This window comes from Opisthorchis viverrini (assembly GCF_000715545.1).
Source record: "Opisthorchis viverrini unplaced genomic scaffold opera_v5_131, whole genome shotgun sequence".
In the NCBI taxonomy this organism is placed as follows: Eukaryota; Metazoa; Platyhelminthes; class Trematoda; order Opisthorchiida; family Opisthorchiidae; genus Opisthorchis; species Opisthorchis viverrini.
The window spans coordinates 918,599-941,103 of NW_008751784.1; the positions used below are offsets into that span (position 1 = coordinate 918,599).

Consider the following 22,505-nt stretch of genomic DNA (forward strand, 5'->3'; position numbering starts at 1 on the left):
AAACCAGCAGCTGATTTAAAATGTCCACGTGTGGATCGAATCCGGAGCTTAAAAATCGCAATACTTTGTCTTACTCTGCTTTCATCTCACACGAAGCAACTAACAAGTTTCAGTAAAATAGCGGCTAAAGTGACATCATTTGCATTTCTGGTGAATAGATCTATTTTTGTACGTCTATTCGGCATTTGAAATTAAGGATTGGGTTAAATTCGACAACGCTCATATTTCTTTACCACCACTTTTAACCGACTAGTAAGACGATTGGCTGCACAAAACGCAGCGATAAGTAAGACAAAGTTTGCAGTTGTGTACTATGTGTCCAGGGGCATGTGAGCAACTCCCATCGTCCAAGGTTCACCGAAAACTTTGGTTTTAGCTGTGATTAATTTTTAATCGATCGCACTGTCGTCAAAACTGGAACAAGTGCCAGGTTTGCTAAAGAACTTCTATGTTCAAATGTACCAAACATAATCGTTGGTAATGACAGTACAGTTCCCATTCAGAATAGGGACTTCCGCGAGACATGCTCATAGGAGGAAGGTGGTCCATATCCGGATGGATCGATTCAATACTTAGTGACAACCGATTTGATGTCGAATGTTCGATCTTGTAATGAGTATGGTATGGAACATGATTTTGAAAGTCGGTGGTGTGCCCTGTTTGAAAAGTGGTTTTGCGAACTTTATATAGGGTAACTGGAAAGCCTTAAGTTCTCAGACAACAGGAAGAGACAAGAACATCCATCATTATTTCGGGTTTTACACAAAGTGGGGTTGACGGTGAACTGCACTGTCTTCACTCGTTGCCCTGTAATAACAAACCCCACAAGCATTCGGTACTTTCCAGACCGTCAGATGTTCACAATAAAGAGATGATAGTTTTCAGAGAAGAGGAAAGCTACGGGCTAATGCATGTGCCCTTTCAAGTGATATACTTTGTCTACAGTGCGTGAAAAATGGGACAATAATCCCAATATACTAGCCCGAGTAATTGTGAAGCTGTGTTCGGGTTATTTTTGCTATGTTTCCATGATCAGATGGAAGGTTTGGGCTGTAGAACTTTCAGGCAAGTCGTCTCGCTATTATGTTTCGTCATCCAGGCTAAATCGGTCTGCTTAAGTGAACAAGAGCTACCGTACAAGCGTATCACTCTTGTCAGGAACAAAAGACACTGCATTCTTCACCAATCCGTGTGAACATTATGATCCGCAACCCCTTTGAAAGAGGTATGAACCCTTCCGAATTCTGACGTCCGGTTGACGCCATCCACACTTTGAGCTTTTCAGTCTAAGTTATGCGACTCGCTCCTACAGAGATGAAGTTGACCTAGACTGTAGCTCCGTAACTGTACATCAGAACGAGAAGGTCAACTTATATCCCTTGTCCATGACCTTGAACCTGGTTTTTGAAGCCTAATAGGATGAACTCAACCTAATTGATAAATCAGTCAGCCAGAAAATAACCAAACGCTACCTTCGGATTCCATATTTACTACGATTTTTTATCACTTTAACTCCATTCATGGCAGTCACAATTAACGTGGCTGCCGGGCCACATCATCAATTTAGCGCAGCGATTACGTGCTGAGACGCACACCAGAAGGGTTTTTTGTCTCCATACATGTGTGACCTGACTGACTAGTTATCACTGTTACTGCATCTTTCGGGTTGGAGTATCGCTATAAGGTTGAATAATCCAGCTCTGGAAACCTCCCATAGAGGACGATTCTGGAGGCCAGTATATCGAAGAAAAAGTTAACACCCTCATGATTGCCTACGTTGGTTTCGTAACCTGACTGATGGATCCCTATTTATGGTGCAAATACCTTTGCGTGTATCACCGGGTCAATTGTCCTGTTGGAACCAATCCATACTTCAGTTATTTGAACTGGAAATTTGGTCGTACCCCATCTTTTGTTGTTTGCGCTCTTAAATACATGTGTTCCGCAATCCCATGAGAGGTTATCTTTCCATATGGATTTCTTCAGAATAATCGTGATCGTGCGTCATATGGACAGTTAACTGAGAAACAGAAGCAACAAATTCATCAGCTGGTGGCCAAATATCTTAGCGGGAAACTGAAAGAATTGCCAGTAAGTCTATTCCGTCTTTTTTTGCTCATTTGTGTCTGTGCTGTTTGACTGCTGGTTGAGGAACAAGCGAAGTGAGACATTTTGGATCTGGTTGTCTGCCAACAACTCGCAATGCAGAAGCCATTTGTTTTCCGTGAAGCAGGTGGAAGTAATCAGGCGGGACGGAATCTTCTTAAAAGCTTGCCGGTACACATTTTACAAGGCATAACATTTGGGTCTTGATCCACCTAGGCATAGCGTTCACCTTTTCAGAGTATTCAAATTTCTCTTTAAATCATCTGGAGCTGTACGATGAACTGACTGACATTCTGGGTCAATCGATGTCATTTAGTTCATTGTACCATCACCAAATGTACAAAAAATGATCCTAGTTATGAAGCTATTAGCCGGCTGTCTTTTTATGGTTTGCTGAAAGTATGTTTGAACCGCCGGGCAGAAATCGCTCAAGCTTGTTTTGAAAAGTGGCAGGAAACCAGGATTTCCAACAAAGTCAGTTCCTAATGTAACGATTCTTACGAGCGATCACCAGAGGGGGGAAGCAGCGATGAACTTGATTTTCGTCATTATTAGAGCCTGGCAGATGTGCATATTTCTGTATGTATCACGATTTGAATTCCAGCCATCAGATGCGCCAGGCATCAGAGTTACCACTACTCTCTCGGCGTACGGTAGATGGGCCTGAATCATCACGTCGGAAGAAGCGATGATGTCCACTTATCAGCTGCGTGCTTCAAAGACCACCCAATAACTCGGGCAAACCAAACGCATCGTTGAAGAATAGACATATTTGTTTGTTCAAACCTTGTAATTCAAACACCTTCAGTATGCGGTGATAGAGAAGCGCAATACTTGTCTGTCAGGTGTCCGGAATTCAAATCCGGATGGCCAAGGATGTACACTGCTGTTGAGCTCTAATAAAGGCTAATATCAAGTCTAGTGTTTTCCCGTTCGGTGTAGATTCACGAGAACAGCTGAGCAAGGAGGGTGGGAGGATCATTCAAATTGGGGCGACTCTAAAACCAGAAAACCACGATCACCAACAGATCCAAATATAACAAAGGAATATCTTTAAACAAAGTATAATTTTGCTGTCTGTTTGAGCCGGGTTTTACACGAATACAACGGGCTTAATGAAGCTTGCCTCTATCCCAAAACCTAAATATGTTCATCTGCTCACCGATTATTGCAGTGCCACCATCCGAGCTTGTCCTCTACCAATGAGCTCAGGAGATATAGTTTTCTCATGAGCACAACCATCATTCTGACGGTTTTGCAAAAGTCTACCACATGAGTGCCTTCACAACTACGACTGAACTACGAAAGAGTGGCAAAAAGTCTGATGTTTAATATGTGTTTGAATTGTAAGGCAGTTTTCATCAAAAAGTCTGATGTTTAATATGTGTTTGAATTGTAAGGCAGTCCGTTTTTCATTTGTTTTTTTCATGGGATTTCGGGTGGCATCACAAACACCTAAAGAACACTACATTCAAAATAATACGCGACCAGTGGTGTCCTTTAAATGACACTGAATCATAACCAACAGCGCGCGATCTATCCAATGCATTGAATTCAAAAGAGTCATAAAACAACACAGTTGGTGGCCAAAATCCAAAACTTTGACGTAAGATCTTTAAAGTGGCGCATGGGAAGATTTCGAAGGATGATTGTTACTTGGAACTCCAAGGGATCCCACAAAAAGGACAAGATTTTTCTTACCACGAACGCTTGATTTCAAAAGCTCCGATAACTGTTTGTTGGTTCTTTACGTAATTAAACATGCCACATATCAGATATTGGCGGAAAAATGGTGAATGGGCCACTGTGATCCTTTCATCATATCTACCGTAACGACCTCCATATTTTCTGTATGCGTCTTCTTGTTCCTTTTCAATACGGTTACCATTTTTCAAACATAGACCTGGCGTTTATTGTGGACGAAGGACGGCCGTGAAAAGCAGTGGTTATCCCTTCGTCTTTACATGCTTTTGACCAAGAGCTAAAATTGCCTCATTTGAACACGTTTTGTGAGACTATATGCAGATTTTGCTCGGGTACATCTGTGCCTTCGACATAGAACATTTTTGATAAATGAATAGAAATCAAATCAGAAAGTTGACGTTCCTTTCAAATATTTCCATCGTCTACCCATAAAATCCAGTCTTGTGTTCATTGGCGTACAGGTGACTGAAATTTGAAAAACGAGAAAGGAGTCTAAGACTAATGGTTTTGGTGCACATCAGACCTCGTTTTAATCAGCGCTGCCTTGCTAACTACCGGTATTCGAGCTGTTCGGCTTCACGAGAGAACTGTGAACAACAGCCTACAGTGGTGTGTTGAAATCGATGAGTATGGATTCCGGACTGTAGACTGACAACCAGGTATCTGTTATGTCAAAGCTACTATGGAACGTTTTGCTCTGTTCAGTCATTCTAAAAAACACCTGGTGTTTTGTTCTCTAGACGGGGTTTGTCGCAACCGTGAATGAACCGAGGGATGACATAGCTGACAAAAAAAGCGAGATCTGGAAGTTTATTAGACTAATTTTTCGATGGATTGAGTTGTCCATAGTTATGTTGTCAGTCGGAGAACTACTTCAATTTTAAGTGCGAAGCTCATGACAGAGTGAACGAACTGTTCCGCCTTCTTTTGGTGAATGATTACGCACTGTTCTTAAACTCAAGAAGGGCCAGGAAGACTAGAAAAGTATCATCATGAAAACCATTGTGATGATACCAGGTAACAGTACTGTTTGCATGTCATTAAAAGCTCATGGAGTTTCAAAAGAATTTCCATTAAGAAGCTGGGAATTGGATGACTAAATCCTCTGTTAACGGCGCCACAGTAAGAGATGATGTCGGACTGAAAAGACGATGTGAGTATCTGCCATCTGAAGTGCTAATGTTCTGCCAGATTAGGTAACCTGATAATACGGTACTGACGCTATTTTAGCGGTTCTTCTGAGGTGTACTTATGGTGAAGCAGTGACAACCAACCCAAAGAACGAAATATATGAGTTTGATAATGCTAGGCCTCCCAGGCCTTTAAAACAGCAAGAGTGGAAACAGCATCTTGTGTTGTAGACAAGAGATTTCGTCGTAATTACTGCGCCACTTCGATATCTATATCAACGGTGGTTTAACACACCTTGAACAAACGTATTTGAATGTTTTTGTCAGTTATTTGACAAACCCTTACGGCGCATCATTTTGGACTGAAATAGTCACGGTTTCTGAAACTTTCTGAAACTTTATCGCTTTCTCTGTTTGTTGGAATCATTTCTTGTGTAGTACCCAGTTGCTAATTCCTTAAGTCAGAGGAGTAGACGATGGCACTGGTGTAACGGTGATACTAGTGATCGGGAGGCACGCGAGTATTGTGTTGTTCGTAGAATTTCGCTTTGCGTCGAGTGAAAAAGGGAATTCTGTTGCGGAATTCGCGGGGCCACTTTGTAACATTTGCTTGGATTTGACCGACGAATGATTGGAGCCAATGAATCTCCAGGAAGACTCATTCGGGAGAAGATCTGTGTCTAGTTTTTGTAACTAAGATGCAGATTAGAGTTTTGCTTCCCTGTTCAATGGTCCGTAACCGGCCATTTGGCATTTCCGAATAAATAACTCCGTAGCGAAGGCCTTCTTCCCTTCACTGGTAGACTGGCGTGCTAGCGGAGGACTTATGGATGCCTTGAAATTTAACGTGCTCATTCAGATTACTGTTTTCTTGCTTCAAGAATTAGCTTGATCTAGACCATTCTAAATTAGCCTACTATACTACGACCACCGATCGGGTCTGGGCGGAAACGTTTTACTTGGGATATATCAAGTTACGAAGGATAGATCAACGTCTGCACAGAAAAATAAGAATAAAGGCTTCAAGCTGCGCTAAATCCATCAGCAGGCGGTGACGTGCCAGTGCAGATCAATCGGATGTGAATTAGCAGCTCACCCAATCAAAATGGAAGAATATCTCACCGTTTCCAGGTGTTTTGCTTTCAACCAGCAGAACCTACGCAATCGCAAAGAGATTAAACCACGCGGATCGAGGAGCAAACCTGTCTACCAGTGTGATTTGGGGTGGTTTTGCCTTGGTATCTCTAAGAATGATCCAAAGTGGTTTTGGTCTTGGTGATTTGGCTTGTTGAGACACAATGCAGAAAAAGACCTGTGAATAAACTGGCAAGGCTCCAGATGAATTCGTCTTTTAAAGTGCCAAAAAACAGAATTTGCGGTCATATTTAAACACAGTCGGCTAGAATAGGATTTGTTATGCTCAAAGCATTGTCAAGGCTAAACGATTGCCTTAAATATTCCCAGAACAATACAAAAAAATCAGGCTGAAAAGTCTTGAGTTGTTTAATGCGTGTATGCATTGGTTTGATCACAGTACAATTCCCGCCAGATACGAACACGCTGTCAGTATAGCATTATCACAAAAATACATACAAAAACCATATGTAAACTGTACTTAATAAATGTACTGGCTGCCCTCCGGCCGGAGAATTTCTTTCTCTGAAAGTAATAAAAACAACAACAATCGTTCAGCTGTAGAGTGATTTCGGTGCCCAGCTACCATGCCACCCGAAGGAAGCACGAGGGCTGGGATACTGCCAGGTCAATCAAGCCTAGATAGAAGAAGCTCCCAGGTCAATCAAGCCTAGATAGAGGAAGTCGAGAGCCGGAGATCGGGTTTGAACCACATACCTTCCGGTCAGCAAATTTGTGCTCTAACCACTGAGCCATCACACCGCCTCCTCTAAAATCTGATAGCATAAATGTCAAGCATCTTCTGGACTGTTCTACAGCTTACACGTTTTATACTCCTGAACGTTTTTGGACGGGACCTTTCCAAAATTTAGAGCGAAGTTTACTCAAATAGCAACCTTATAACCCTTAGAAAGTACTCATATGTGTTAGCCCCTGAGTATCAAGAAATCCTTTTGAGAGTGGACCGAATCACATCGTATTTCTCTTTGTACTCTTTAGATAACAAGTACCAACCAACTCAAAGAAATGTTCGATTCCTTCAGAAAAATAAACCGGTAAGTTACGAATAGTTGTGGGACACATGCCATTTAACTTTTGTCGCATAAGTCGATCATTGAATTTCTCTGTATTCTTTTTTGCCATGCTCTTCCAGAAACCTTCAGGAACAGTTGACAGAACAGTGTCAAGTACAATTTAAGGACAATACCGAGCAGGTGGATAAACCTCAACAGCCAGTGAAAGAAATTCAACGGATTGCGCGCAACAGGAAAAATCGTGTTGCGGATGCTGTCGCCCCAGTCTTGATAGAAACACCAAAATTGGGGGATGTTGATCCAACGAGCGGCTTTGGATATACAGCGAGAGATTTGACAAGTTCTGTTCCAATTTCCATCACACAGGACAGCGCTTATCTACAGGTAAGTTGCAAGCACACACCGACTGATGCAGCATCTCCCTTATGATGTTATATTGGCCAGATTCGTGGTAGTAACTTCCCAGTTGTCTCACCCTACATCTGAGAAATTTGAGTCTAGAGTTCAACTAAAATCCCCAATAAATTTCATGGCTGTATTGACAACAACAGGGTTGTGGGATAGGTTCATTTTTGGTGGGACTTTCTACCAAAAACACGTGAAACAGAGTTAACTAGGTTTACTAATAAGGTACATATACAATGACAATGCCAAACAACTCACGTAAAAGTTGACTCGGTCAATAAAACTTTGGCAGAATGTTGAGCATGTTTGTGTCAGGACGAGCAATCAACCAATATGGACGATAGAAAGTTCATCCACTTTGAGTGAATGCATCTCGCATTGACCTTGAACCATGAGTGTATGTTAGGATTATGTCCAAGTAAACTTGGCTCATTATTGATGAGCAGAATATCTCACCGACTAAGAGCAATCTAGCGTGCGCATTCAGTAGTAGCCTACAATTTTGTCTGGGGTAGTATGAGAAGGTTTGGGTCTTTCGATCTGTGTTTCACTTCAAGTGAATCGGAAGCCAGAAAGGCTACTGAAGGAGAGTGAGTGGCGTTTTGATGAGCAGCTCGAGCTCCGTGGGGCAGGACATTAAGTCATATCGAACGTTATAGTCTGTCCAAGCATTCGGTTGTCAAACAGGTATGCATCACGTTCAACAAAATTATGACCTAATGAATTTTAGCAAGCTTGGTCTAACAAGCTAGACTTATCCGTGTGCCATAACAATCGTATTTCAGTTCCATAATCCACTATTAATTTTCTTTCTGAATGAAGTCCAGACTCAAAGAACGCGCTCAACCGAAAACCATGACTGAAGGTTCATTTGGGTCGTCAACGGAACCCACTCAGGGGCAAAAATCGAAAGTCGATGAGTGAGTTACGATAACTCTTTGGTGCGTTCTGCTTTGGCAAATGGTGTGATCATATTGCAACAGTGTAGAGTACCACAGAATCAATGTGGCAACTAGTCGCTACAGAGCATCCCACCTATGGTGACCAGTCCTCTACAGTAACATTGTTGGTAGACCTGTTCCAATATTGGTCATGAATAATGATAATGAAGATTTACGACCGTTTTAGTAGGACTGTATTATCCTCCCCTCTATCACATTTTCCCTCCGTTGAATGGAAACGTTTCACAAGGACACATTATTTCACAGGCAAAACCACATGCGCAGTATCTAAAATATTGAACCCTCGGGCATACTGCGCATTTAGGAGGATTTCGCAGTAACTGAGGCGTGGATTAATTCATGTTGTATAAGTGACTCCTATATGAATAAAAAAGAACAATGGTGGAATATATGGGCACATGTCGCCAAAAGATCTATATGGGTTTGGCTCAGTAGTTCTATACTGGATCTGTCAAGAATTCTTGGCCAACTGACATGGTAATAGCTTCTGTACTTACATCACGGTTACTGGACCCTGGTGAATAAATGTGAGGTTCGTTTAATTAGTATCCAAAGAGTCTATTCACTGAATGACATAGTCGAGATGGCTAATGAGTCTTTTTCGAGGCACCGAGCCTGGAATGTCTAATTTGTTCTTTAAGGACAAGCTACGAATGCGTGATTAGTTGATTTGTGAAAGCCTAACTTCAATCTACACGCCTTGAAGCTTGTACAACCTCTCTAGATTTACATTTTGCCTACCGAGGCCAGCATGTCTGTCGGTCGATACCGTAATGTGCTTACCTGCCACCATGGCCACGCACAACGGACCTTTGAGTCCAGGTGAAAGGAACACGTACACACACATCATATTTCATGATGCCTACCGACCAGACTCGGCGTTTGAGAACTGCGACATGCCTCAAGCTTCAGGGGATCGATGCATATAGTCATGTATCAGCTTTAGGTGAGGAAGTCCAAAGTATGCAAGCCTGTCCTAGCGAAAATCCGGATCTGGCTTGGCTGCAGACACTGGACGTTGAAAGATGCAGCCGGCGTTCATGTTGTCCGTGGTCCAACTGAGTGGGTGAGGGGCACATGAAATAAAAATGATACGCCGGTCATCGGGAACTCAAGCAGGTACAAGCAAATGAGTGCGTAACGCGAGGATGCGATCTAATGCAAAAACGTGAAATTCGCAATTTTCGGAGTCTTCAGAAAGCAGATTTATCTCAATTTCTCTCCACTCGTGTGTAGCGTTAATTTCCACGACTATTTCAACCCCAAGGAATTGAGCGCGCAGTTTTGCTGAAGTGTGGGCCGAGCCAAAATAAGTTCAGAAAACAAAAATAATCTGGAAACTTTGAGATATCTGCCATATATCGGTACGACAAACTGTTATATCTGCGTAGGCGAAGTGTGACCTTCAAATCATGTCATTTATTTGCAGAATGAAACGGGCGCTTATAGAGCGACGTTTTGTTTTCTCACCGACTGTGAGTGCAGTGGTATCCTCTAGGAGCGATTACAGAGGGAAATGTTTTTTTGTGATGACCTCTCTCTTTGAAAGGGTCACTGGTAGAGATTAATTACGGTTTAAATAATTCTGACGAAGATGTTAACAGGTCTAGGTTTAATACCACTGTTATTCTTTTACAGACCCCCGACTCGAGCCCAGGCATTTGAAGAATTCCAAAAGGAAGCTGGTCGAGAGCTGATCAATATCTTCACCAACAACAGAGGTCAGTTACAGGTTTGGTATACTTTTGTTTTGTGACGGATACTAAACCAGTGAATTGCAGACTTTAAGGTGATGCCAGGTTACCAAAACTCGGACGCCTGATTTTTCTCATTTTTGAGTTCGGCAACCGTTTTACCTTTTAGCTTGCTCCTAGATAGTTGACTTTCTAAACAGTCAGCAGCATTCACTTTGAGGATCTTCAAAAGTCTTGGCCTGTCGCAGGCCGTGCACCAAGCTTCGTTTCATTACCCGAAATTTTTGCTGACTCCGAACACTCAACGACGAATAACAACGACATTGGTCACCATTACCACTGACTATTCTAATTTGGTCTCCTAAAAAGTGCAAGGAATAATAAACTCACTCCACCTCAACGTAGGAGCAGTCTGTTAAGGATAAGACAAATGTATCACCCTGTTCATATTTGACGAATGTTTACAAATGTATAACGAAAACAATGCAATTTTACTCACCTTGGAAGAAATATCAGTGAATGAAAAAGCTGTAGTGCGTTTTCTCAGCACTTTCCAATGTACATGGGAAATACTTGGGAGACGTTCATCAAAAAAAATAACGGGGTTCCAGACTGCACAGTTAACAGTCACTTGATTCGGAACGCACCTTTTGTACGCAAGCCAACATCTGGAGTTAGTTAACAGTCACTTAATTCGGAACGCACCTTTTGTACGCAAGCCACCATCTGATCAACAAAAGGACCGATTTTGGCGAAATCAAACTGTTTGAATGACAAGTTAAGCAGTTATTGCACTGGACACCAGATGGATGGTTGTTAGAATAGCCTATAAACTGCATTGAATCAAGGAGGCTTTTCACACCCAACAGTCACTCAACACCGCTGTTTCATACAGACATCTCTTATAAACTATTTTAAACGCGAGAAAGTCTACAAGAAAGATGCCGTCTATCATGTCAGCCCGTCGTATATAACCAAGACACAGTGAAAAAAGAAAAGCTTGCCAACAGGGAAAGTACGGAAATGCGCATTTGTAGGAATTTTATTGTATTTTGCTCCTTCAGCTAAAAAGCCGATCAAAGCTTGAAGTTACACCCCCGAAAGAAAACAACGTTCTGGGGTGGTTTGTTCAACCTCAAATCAAACCCTGTAGAGCAAAACATAGCACTCAAAAGTTATTTGGCAACAGCAAGCCCCCAAAAACGAGGACCAGATGATGACTGCGATCAGTATTGTTATGCGGAATAATGGATTGAACTTTAACTCAAGCCGAGTGGTTCATCAATATTCTCTACCGGCAGAAAATGCTGGTGAGATTACTCTTGATAGATGGTGAGAAACTTCTTTGCTTAGTAAATTTTGAGGCCATCTTTAGGTTTGCTTATAGTGTACCTCCCAGCTAGTTTTTGCATCGAATTTCCGTCACAAATGTCTGCGATTCTCGAAAAATCTCAAATGTTTCTTAATGGTAAGTTTACCAAGCAAAGCACTTTTGCCATTATAATCCAGTCTCCTTTATCAAAGTTAGACACGAACTGTGAGCTCTCATTGTTGTGTTTAACGTCATATCTCCATCTTCAAAAACCATGTTTTCGAATCAGAGCTGGTCAGTAAAAAAATCTAAGTCGGCAGGCAATTCTTTACGACGTCCGTGGTTTCCCACATGAAAACTCCAACCCACGCTTCCAGTTGGATCATCTCAAGGTTTTGACAAGGTTCATCCATTTTATTATGCCACCAACGCCATCCAACCTGACCATTTTCGTGATCCAGCTTCATGCTTCTCCGGATCAATCACGTTCAAAGTGACGTTTTCAACTATCTATATCATTTCCTATTACATATAATCCCTGATACGATTCCCTGATATTCCTTTCTTGGTAGTCTGTGTATCACTTGTGTGAGTAAAAACATGGGACAACTTTTTAGAAATTTCAGAGAAGCTCCTATTTTTTCTAATGAAATCTTTGTTCTTCCGACTGGCTACCTGGTGCGCGCTTACCTCAAGTGTTCCACAGCCAAGTTATTAAAATTTTCCAGATTTATTTCATATCGTACATTTTTTTCCAGCGATTCTAGCTGAACAACTTGAAAAAGGAAAGATTGTTGGAAGCCGCGTGAATGAATACAAGCATCGACTGGAGCTGCTACAGGCAAAACGACTCCAACTCAAGACTCAACGTGAAGCCCAAGGTGAGATATGATGCATTATGATCTAAACGCTAGTCAATCAGTCGCTCTGTAAGTCAGTAAAATAACCCATCAGCCTGTCATGCACTCATTCATTTTTCAAAAATTCATTTAATTGTTTAAAAATCCATTCACTGGTGCATTCAAACTTTTCTTTCATTTGAACGGTACAGATTTAGCAAATGAGGTAACTGCGTGAATTCTGACTCAAAAGAAATAGATCAAAAAGATTTTTTCACTCTTTTCGTGGCAAAAAGTTTTTGGTGATTGATGTTGAAAATATAAATCTAAGGATAAATTAAACCAAGCCTCCGTTTTCTGTTTAGTGTGTCAGGGTAGTTTTCATCCACCTAGTGGTACATCACCACCAAAAACGGTGTAAGGTCGCGGTAAACCATGCTCGAACAACAGGCCTTTACCACGAAGACAAGTCTCTACTGAGTGGGTAGTTTCAGACCTAAGATATGCCTTCGTACAACGAAACAAAGTGTGACCAGCGAATATAAATCTAGCTTTGGCCTTCCAGGAAGTAAAACCAGCAACAGAGGTCACAGTGTCTCTGAGTATATTCGCAAAGCCAGTTCAAGAAACATACGGAAGAACATCGAAACAAATGACCTTTTCTTAGGAAGGTCACTTGGTGCGCAATGAAAATTTGGTACTTTCGCACTGAGTACAAGGGTCATTGGAACGCAACTTAAAAAAAGCTTCGGAAGTGGTTCTGGGTGGAATTAAATTGGACGGATCAAGGTAACAAGATGAACCGTTACTCACTTCCGAGTAACTGGAAGACATGTGATAGTTCCACATTCAAGCTTATCTATATGGCATTCATCGTTGTAAGAGAAAACGTTCTCTCCAAGAACAATGGTTGTATCTTTATCGTGGGTACATTATCAGCAACGTCAGTAAATGACTGGTGTCCTGATCCGCTAAGTGACAACTTACAGTTAGTTGTAAGACATGTTGAATTCGAGTCCACAGAGCTCATGCCTGATCGAGGATGTGTCACGGCTGAGCACAAACCAGGGTCGGTTACGCATGGCTAATTTTTCTACGAATATTTGGGTGCGCCAGAAGACGATTGTCAAAATGACTCACTATGCCATTTTGTCTCCATTTCGCCCCACACTCAGGAATATTTTATACTAAGGGTGCTCGGTAAACAAAACTGGTTCAAAGTGTGTAACTGCATGGGTATCACGTTTACCCACCCACCGTAACTTCAAAGAAGATATCCGGTTTCAGCCTATATTACATAAATGCGTATACATACATATATATTTATAATATATATATATATATATATATTACGCGCAAATAAAACCAAGTTTTTGACCGTTTGACACTTTCTAAGTTGACTGAATGTTGCTGCAAAAAACAGGGTAATACATCGTCCCGCATACCGTAGAATGGACACTAAACTGACTGATCACTAAGGGTAGACCAACCTTTAAATGGCCATGCACTTGTGAGCATTTGTGTGCAAAGCAAAACAAAGAGACCATTGCTTAAACTCCTGGATGCGAATTTCGTGTCAGGAGGTGAAATTTAAACCGGGGGTCAATTCCGTTAACTGAAACAGGCTACTGATTCCATGGCATTATTTTGACTCACATCATCCAGAAAGAATGCTGGGTAATTGAAGTTATTACCAATCACTTGAATGAACTTGTGCTCACCGGACCTGTTTTCCAGTGACACCGTAGAGCTTTCTTAACTCTGCGGTTGGTTATACATGAGCGAGTGGTCTTCTTATGACAAAACTTGCACTTTTATTCATGTCCGCAATGCGATTGCTTGACTACTAAATAAAAACTTCGAATCTATGGTGAAGAATGTTGGTAGCTCAGGTAGGATAGATCATTTCTGTGGACCCATTAGTAGAGTAAACTCATGGCCGTTGGCTTGCTCGCGTAACACAACTCAACGCACAACCACCAACCCACCGCTATGCACCACCACGCTCCCCAAAAACGCACTGATGATATCACCTCTATTGGTGATGAAAGTTGCGCAAACTTTGAACCATTTGGGGCAAACTTTATTCCCAACAGATCAATGAACACGAGAGGCGGATGTCATTTTCAAAGAATCTGATATGTGCCCACCAGAGCGATAAGTTCCCTGTCACTAAAAATGGCAAGGAGAAGGTTGATTAGGTCGGTTGGAAACTTCTTCTGTGTGGAGTTCTGGTGCCATCGAGGGATAGTGGTTGAAGAACTGTGTTTTCATTAGCAACAAAGTTTAGTAGTCATGAAGCCCATGTGCTATCATTTGCTGCCTCTGGGAATGGTAATACTGATGATGCTAACCGTTGATCTAATGTCGACTCATTTTATCTGCACTATCCCGCAGGGCTTGTTTACACAGATCAGATGGAACAAATTATCACAGAAGAGGAATTCGATTTGCTAAAGCAAGTCGGAGAACTGGAGACCGAATTCCGACAACAGTTTGAGGAGTGGGAGGCTGTGAAGCAAGCGGTTAAATATTGCAGGCAGATGGTCGATTTGAGTCGCGCGCGGCTTGTTCACGGTCAGTGAAAATCACACTTAATGGCCTTTTCTTACAAGAATCTTCAACGAATAATGTATCTGTTATTGATCGGCCGAAAAATGTGACTATCCGGTTTCACTATGACCTGCATGACATTTAATAAATCAAAGTAAGAACCACGAGATCATATCTAAATTTAAGAAAAATTATGGTCAATTCTACAAACAACGTGTTCGTAATTATGGGGCTAGAAGGGATGGTTCATGCAGTACACTCTCTAATTTCTTGTTAGTAATGCTAGGCACAGAAAATGGCCCTACTACTAGTTAATTAAACCATGTCAAATGGAGAGGGTAACAAGTGGCTGGGAATTGCTCTGGGATTTATTCTCCAAAAACGCCATACGTTTTACGCACTGTTAATGGAGAAACCAATTAGAAGGAAGATTACGGAGCATTTTTATATCCATTTTGCGCATGCACTTGCTCGACTGTCTAAATCAGCTTTACTGATTAGTCGGTTTTGTCAATGGTTAAGTACATTGGCAGAGTTGACCCAGTCACGCCCTCAGTGACGCTCGTGAATACAAGCTAATGCCTTCAATGCATAGCTCCCCTTCCAATCTCCCCACATAAAGGTCCTCTGACAGCCCTGTATTCAAGCTCTCGCCTCCAATGCGCAGCTACTCACCCAAATCATCGGTAAACAAAACTTTAACAGTTACAACCACTGTACGACAAGTACGCGGTTCTTAGAGCTGATAGTGATGATGATGCCTCTCAGTAATGGAGTAACTACGGCCGTTAGTCAGCCTCACTGGTTGAAAGTGCACACATGCTCTGTGAGTTCCATTTTCGAGATAGTCACGCTGGAATATCGAAAATCTGGTGAGCTGACTACATCATGTTAAGAACGCATAACTGAGGTACTTCTTTGTATTTTACTTGGATGTACTGAGCATATTCCCACTGAAAAAACCTAATACTTACCTTATCTTAACTGCCTTTCAAGTTAAAATGACTGAATTTAGCGTGTAGTCTAGTCAATTTGCGGTAACCCATTGCGGGTGCAGATCTTTAAGAGAAGATAACCATCTTGAAACTTAGCTACAAATACGACATCATTGTGCGGGGGTTATTGTTAGTTACGAGACCCATATGTAAAACTCTAATGGACTTCTTAGGCTCACAAAGCCGCAAATGTCCATCTTGAGCACACCAAAGTGCAGTTTCCAACGGGAAAACATTCAAAGCCTTATTATATGAGCATGCTTGGGCCTCTTAAGTGGACTTGGTTTCCTTTTAGTGGCCACGGGCACGCTGAAAAATAAGGAAAACCGAAATAGTTTGACGCTATTTTAAGTGACGGGAAAGACGTCCGTATGTCGCCTAGCCCATTTACAATCCTCTTGCTCCAAGAGGGGCCGTTTGTTATCTATGATCGATCCAGTAATGCTTTTACGTGGAGCATGCAAGTGATCGACAGATGCATCCGAGGAATGGTGCTATCGCTTCTAGAAGTGTGCATAGGGAAGTAAGCCTTTGCAATCTTTTTCACGCTTGATACCGGCGCAGCGGACAAATTTATCCAAAACAAACTATGACGCAAGAGCAATCTACGGCTGAGCTGTAGACATCATCATCATCATCATCATTATCAGCTGTAATAACCGCGTACTGGTCGTACACTGGTTGTAGCTGCCACAGTTTCGTTCACCGATGAGCTGTAGACAACTACAGCCAGATCTATCGTCAGCCAGTCAAACCAGAGATATGCAGTCTTCTTCTATATAAACGTGAGTACGAGTGGAGAAAACATTCACGCAAGAACGAATAGTCAACATATTCTTGAATGTTGACAAAACCTTGCTAAGCTCGTCAGGCAAGACATTCACTTCTGAGTCCTAAATAGCTATCAGTATTTCGGAACTAAAGATTCAAATCTAATCATCACGATGCTGACAGGGAAGGAGCGAATAAGCCATTACTGGCATGATTGAAACATGAGAATCGTCAGCTAGAATAGGCTCCATCTAAATGGTCCTTTAAGCCATTTCTCTCTCATTCAGAAGAGAGACAGAAAAAAACGGTGTTGTTCGAAAACATTCTTAGTAGTGCCTACGATAACATGACGCAGTGTTAAGGAGGTTATCATGGAACTTCCAGGTGCTGTTATTTTCAGCCACTTTTCTGATTGCGAACCTTTTGTCCATCCCTTTCGCAGGGTGGATACGCTTTAAACAATAGTTGCAAGCGGTTTACACTTTTCTGAATGAATTCAGAGATAAAAACGAAAAAAGCTTACCGCAGTCTAATATTCAGTCCTTTTATTTAATTATCTATTCTGTAGGGATTGCCTGTTGTTGCACGACCATAATACACCGATGTAAGTGCTGGTTCTGAGACTATTCAGTTCATCAAAGTTTTCTGAACCGCTCAAAGACGGAATGTTTGTTGGGGTCTAATTATACCGCATAATATGCCTGTTCTTCAGGTGTGTCAACGTTTATTGATAATATTGCCTGGATTTTCTCTTCTACCTCGCACTGGCTCGTAACCTATTTACTTAAGAGGGGTTATGTTCATTTTGTGTTTTCCGCTTGTCGTTACTTATGCTTTCTACATTGTGCTTTGACGTACTGACTAAACGTTCGCTTCCATTTGCCACAGAATTCGAAAATTGGTACCGAATTTGTTTCTTTGACGCCGAACTACCAAAACCGCACACGGAAATCAAAGATCAGACACCAATCGAGGAAACACATGATAAAGTTAGCACCACCGGTGAAGCAATTCAACATATTCAGTTGGCAAAAGAAGCCAGTTTTGAAAATGTCCCACAATGGGAGAAATATGAGCGTGCCAAAGAAGCCGTTATTCAACGAGTGAGTTTTGCCTGACCTGACCAGAAAGTTTTCGCAGTTTAGTTTACCGATCAATGGTTAGTTGTATCGTGCGACCTTGTTATCGACCAATCAGGGCTCAGAGCCTGAGGTTGATGTTGTCCACTTGATGGAAAGTCTGAATTTGTTAGTGTGGCAGATAGGGTAACAAATTTTAGCTAACTGTTTTCCCTTTTTTGTTAACCAGAATTCCAAGACCGCCAGTCTACATAGATGTGTCGGATGCACTGAGGTGACTGGTTCAGCTCTGAGTATATGCTGACAGAATACACTATCCTCGGAAAGAATGGTGAAACAACTTTCCATGTCTATTTTGGATAGCAGACACTTAATGACCCACCGTTAATTGCTTCTGCAGATTTGTGTAATGGATCAGCGATATTGTTTTTCTCTGATTACCGTGTGACATGCTGCTTTACACTGCTAATAAAGTTTAGTAAAGGTTTAAGACGTAGGACTCAAGGGAGAAACTGCTTTTCGAGGTGACTTCCACTACTCTCTATTTAGGATGCTAGGAAGAATGTCCAACAGCTATGGTTGATAGTTAATAGAAACAATGACTTGCATGATAACAAGTGGAAATTACTTTTGACATGCAATGTACCCGTAGACCAATTAATGTGCGTGATAACTCATCTAGTTCACATCTCCTCTTCAGCACATATTTTGTGACTTACCCAAATCCAAAAATGCCCGTTACGGTTTGTCAAGGAGTGTCCCTGTGAACAGATGACAATGAACTATCTATTAGATATACCGAAACTTCTCGATTTCATTCTTAGGAATTTCAGTTTGCTATGTAATATTATAGAAACATTATACCCACTTATATATTGCACAATGCAAATAGAGAAGTACTTTGCAAAGGACTTCTTTCTTCTTTGTATTGCTGAAAATTCTAGGGACCGGAAGGACAATATGCATTTGCATAGGATAGGAACCTATTACTTTTAAGCTACAACTAGTTGGCCAGTTAGCTTTGTATTCTTTAATTAAAACCAATTTCTTGGAACCTTTGTTAAGTTTTAGTTTTGGGAGTTCGAAATTCCGCTGAACGTTTGATGGTCTCCCGGGATTTTCTGGTCTGCTTGAGTGCGCTAATTTCCACATTCACCGAGGTCCTCGAAAAAGAGCAATTTTATTAAAAGCTTTTGAATCGAGCATAAATATGGAACAAGTAATCAGGCAAATACTAAAAGGATGTTTGATTTTGCTCATAAACCACAATAGTAAAAACATCTAATACAATCAACGGCGGTGACACAGCCAAGAGCTTCGCCTACCAAGCTGTCATCTCACCAGAGGAATGCTGCTGAACATTCCTCCTTTAGATTGACGCAAACCTGGGGGTTGACGAAATGTTAAAAGGAATACGAAAAGGCAAGACGTGGATGGCGCAGCCCTACTCTCAAGGATGAATCCGGCCGGCCTTCAATGAGATTGGTTCTAGAAGTTGAAAGACGTGGCGGATAAATGGTGTCAGTGATGTTCTTGTTGTCAGTTTCAGTCTGAGTGAGCATTTAGGGAAATGCTGCTGATACATCTTGAAACACACACCAACCAAGGAAAACTCCCATTCACATTTTATTAACTGCAGCCAACAAGCGGTCCTCTCTTGCTAAAACCGGTGGTTCTATTGAAGTTTGATGATATAAACTTATATTGAACCAGAGGTAGATTGTCCTTAGCCATGAAAGCTCTTTACGTTATAAATGACTAGAACTTTCTCGGTGGTGCCTGCATTTTTTTGCTAGTTTCCTTTGCTTACATCGGTTTCCGGCGGCCGAATACCACTCCTGGGAAGTTTACGACCAAGTTACCACTTGCATTGATCTTTGTGAAGAAGGTTGTGAGGAACAAAATTTGGTGGCTCATATGATTTTTGCGTCTCCTAAAGCAGTTTGGCACTTCGAGAAAAGGTTCGTCTTCTTATCACAATTATTAACTAAAATTAGAGTAGACGTACCGTGCATCTCACAGTCCTTGGAAGCAAGAACACACAAGTTCGGTTGTGATTACACATACTTCATCAGATATGTGCACCGAAGTCCTTTTACACTCCGTTTACTCGAGGAAAAGCTAAGATGCAATGGAGACATCTATCACGGAGATTGGCAAAAAGTGCCCAAAAAAGATGCACGCCACCGAAAATACGGTCGTAATTAAAAGATACATCAGACTGTTATTGTGGTAACTAACGTTCTCGCGTATGTCTGCCATGGAACTCGGATTCGTAGTCGAATCGCCGGAACTATCCAGATCACACTGGTCAGTTTGAGCACATGTATTCAACTACTTAAATAGAAATGGCAGTCTAGAATATCACACTAACATTGGCAAAGTTGAAGACACCGGCGATAGTTTGAGACCTTTGTGCTGTAAGGGGTCCACAATCTGGTTCAACGGAATGATGATGCACAAGAAGACACGATTATTATCACATTGTACTCAGTAGCAGTGTACGGCATCTAGTTGCCATGCAACTACACGGAGACAATGTTTCTGTAGTGTTCCATGAATGGGAAGAAATGGGAACTTGGTGGAAACAGAAATCGGTCAGTATCATGGTGCCAGCACTTTGGAATAACAGTAGGATAAACGCACTAAAACAGCATCAGCAGGATGATCCAATGACAATTTCGGGCATTACGGAGTATACACAGACGGTTGACTCGCTTAGAAACGTTACTGGGATCGATCACTATCAATATCTTGCAAGGTACTCATGCAAATTGAATCAGATGGACCCCTATAGGAAGGCAAAAAATCGATCAGAACCTAACTGGATTTTAGAAACCTTTATTTCGCCAGCCGTATAATGGCAGGCACTATACGGATCTTTCAGCGCCTTATTTGGAAAGCGGGAATTGGGAACGCACTCTTAGTTGATACTCACTGAAGTCGGCTATATCACTGTGTCCTCCTTTGAGCACTGCTTTTTAAGCCAGTTAACTCTTTCTAGTCTAAGAATGCACTGTTCATGAAAGTTTTGAAGAGTCCTGCAGATCTGACGAACCCAGTTTCTGTAATTACATTCGATTTGCGTTCACTGCCAATAATCCTCACTGAAAATTGCTTTTGACGCTACCAATAATACATGTTGGTGGCAAATGCCACCCGAGCTTTCCTAGCCCGCGCGTTGACGTTCTCCACCACAGTAAAGTCGAGACTAATGCAAATGTCCGACCAACAGTTTTACGGTCCTTATTTTGAAACCTCGCTGGGGCTAAAGGAGATTGAAAATCATGCAGGAAATGTTTGCACTATAAAGGTGCAAAGAGCATGCAGAAACGCGGGGGCATTTGTAACATTCAATTCATAGTAGATTGGTGTCTGTCGAATTACAAAAACCGAGATATTACGGTCAAATAGTTTTTACGTCATTCCGAGTTCCCTTTTCCTCGCAAAAAATTAACCTATGAGGGTGAAATGGGATAGTCTTGCCGAAGTGCAGTTTTTGTAAACGTGCCATTGGACGGCTCGTTGAAAAGCCGAGCACGATCAGATGCTTTGGTGTAAAGGTTTTTTTAATTTGCGCTGTAAGGTACAATCTACAGAAGCCTATTAGATGGGCTTGAAAGTTTGTTTAAAGTTGATAAACCTTTGCATGTGACAGGTAACATTATTGGAGAATTTGATTGCATCATCACCATAATCATCATCATTACTGTCAGCTGTAAGAACCGCGTACTGGTCGTACAGTGGTTGTAGCTCTCGTAGTTTCGTTCACCGAAGATTCGGAGAGGTGGGATAGGTAGCTGTGCATTGAAGGCGGGAGCTGATAAATTAGTGTGTAAATAGAGCGCTGTATGTTGACTGTTAAGTGGGCAGGTTGGGAATGGAGCTATGCATTGAAGGCAATAGCTTGGATGCATGAACGCCATTGAGGGCGCAACTGGGCCATGTCTGACAATGTCCCTTACCATTGACGTGGCCCGTCTCGGGTAATGATATTAACAGTCGATTGTGTTGATGAGAAATGCGCAAACCCACAGATGAGAAGATCTATATGTTTTGTCATCATGCAGTACATTCTACAGGTCACTGATAACTGTTACGGTTTCAACCCAACCTGCTTATCCTAATGCGTTCATCTACACAAAATGAGACTCGTTTGCATGTAGTGCCTCAGTTTTACAGCCAAAAGACCAAACTTCAATGAGAAGTTGTCCCTGGAAGCTGTACGTTACTTAAGACAATTTGACGTTTCAAGATTAGCTGTTCATTAATTCTACTAGTGTAGAAGTTATCCAGAGTAGGTCAACCTGGAGGCTTTATTAGTACAGATACAGTTTACATTTAAGTTCATAATGGCGGTCTTAAAGAACAAGGCACTTTACATGAAAAAAATCCGGAGTGCAGCCTGAAAGCCCATGTTTTCTAGGTGTAGACAAAAGCGGTATAGGAGTGTGAAAGTAACATAGAGAAGCGAAAAACCACAGTCTATTATACTGTTAGCATATACACACCGTGACTGAATGCAGCATAGAATTCTCCGGGGAATCGAAGAGTTAAAAATGGTCAGCTTTATTCGCGACCACAATATTCACCGCATCTACACACTACATCGTTTGTTCATCATCGTAGATCCGGTCCTGCAGGTCAAATTTGAGAATTCGATGAATGGATCCAAAAATCCCTATTGTCATTGAACCGACCAAGTTCGTAATTCATGTGTGTGAAATCTGTGTGAAAAGCGTGCGAAAAATAATCGTTCTTTACTAGCAGTTGGGTTATGTAGGGAA

General features: G+C 41.7%; 1 protein-coding gene across 1 annotated transcript in view; it reads left to right on the top strand.

Moving 5' to 3' along the window:
• T265_13989 (hypothetical protein) overlaps positions 1–22,505 on the top strand; it is a gene marked incomplete at both ends in the record, with an annotated part of 40,060 nt that overhangs the window by 14,897 nt on the left and 2,658 nt on the right. Inside the window, 11 exon segments of the mRNA XM_009171518.1 lie at positions 1,987–2,091; positions 7,074–7,129; positions 7,228–7,492; positions 8,336–8,433; positions 10,114–10,196; positions 12,240–12,362; positions 14,718–14,845; positions 14,860–14,979; positions 15,508–15,699; positions 17,528–17,742; positions 18,419–18,461. Coding sequence (XP_009169782.1) covers positions 1,987–2,091; positions 7,074–7,129; positions 7,228–7,492; positions 8,336–8,433; positions 10,114–10,196; positions 12,240–12,362; positions 14,718–14,845; positions 14,860–14,979; positions 15,508–15,699; positions 17,528–17,742; positions 18,419–18,461 — 1,428 coding nt within the window.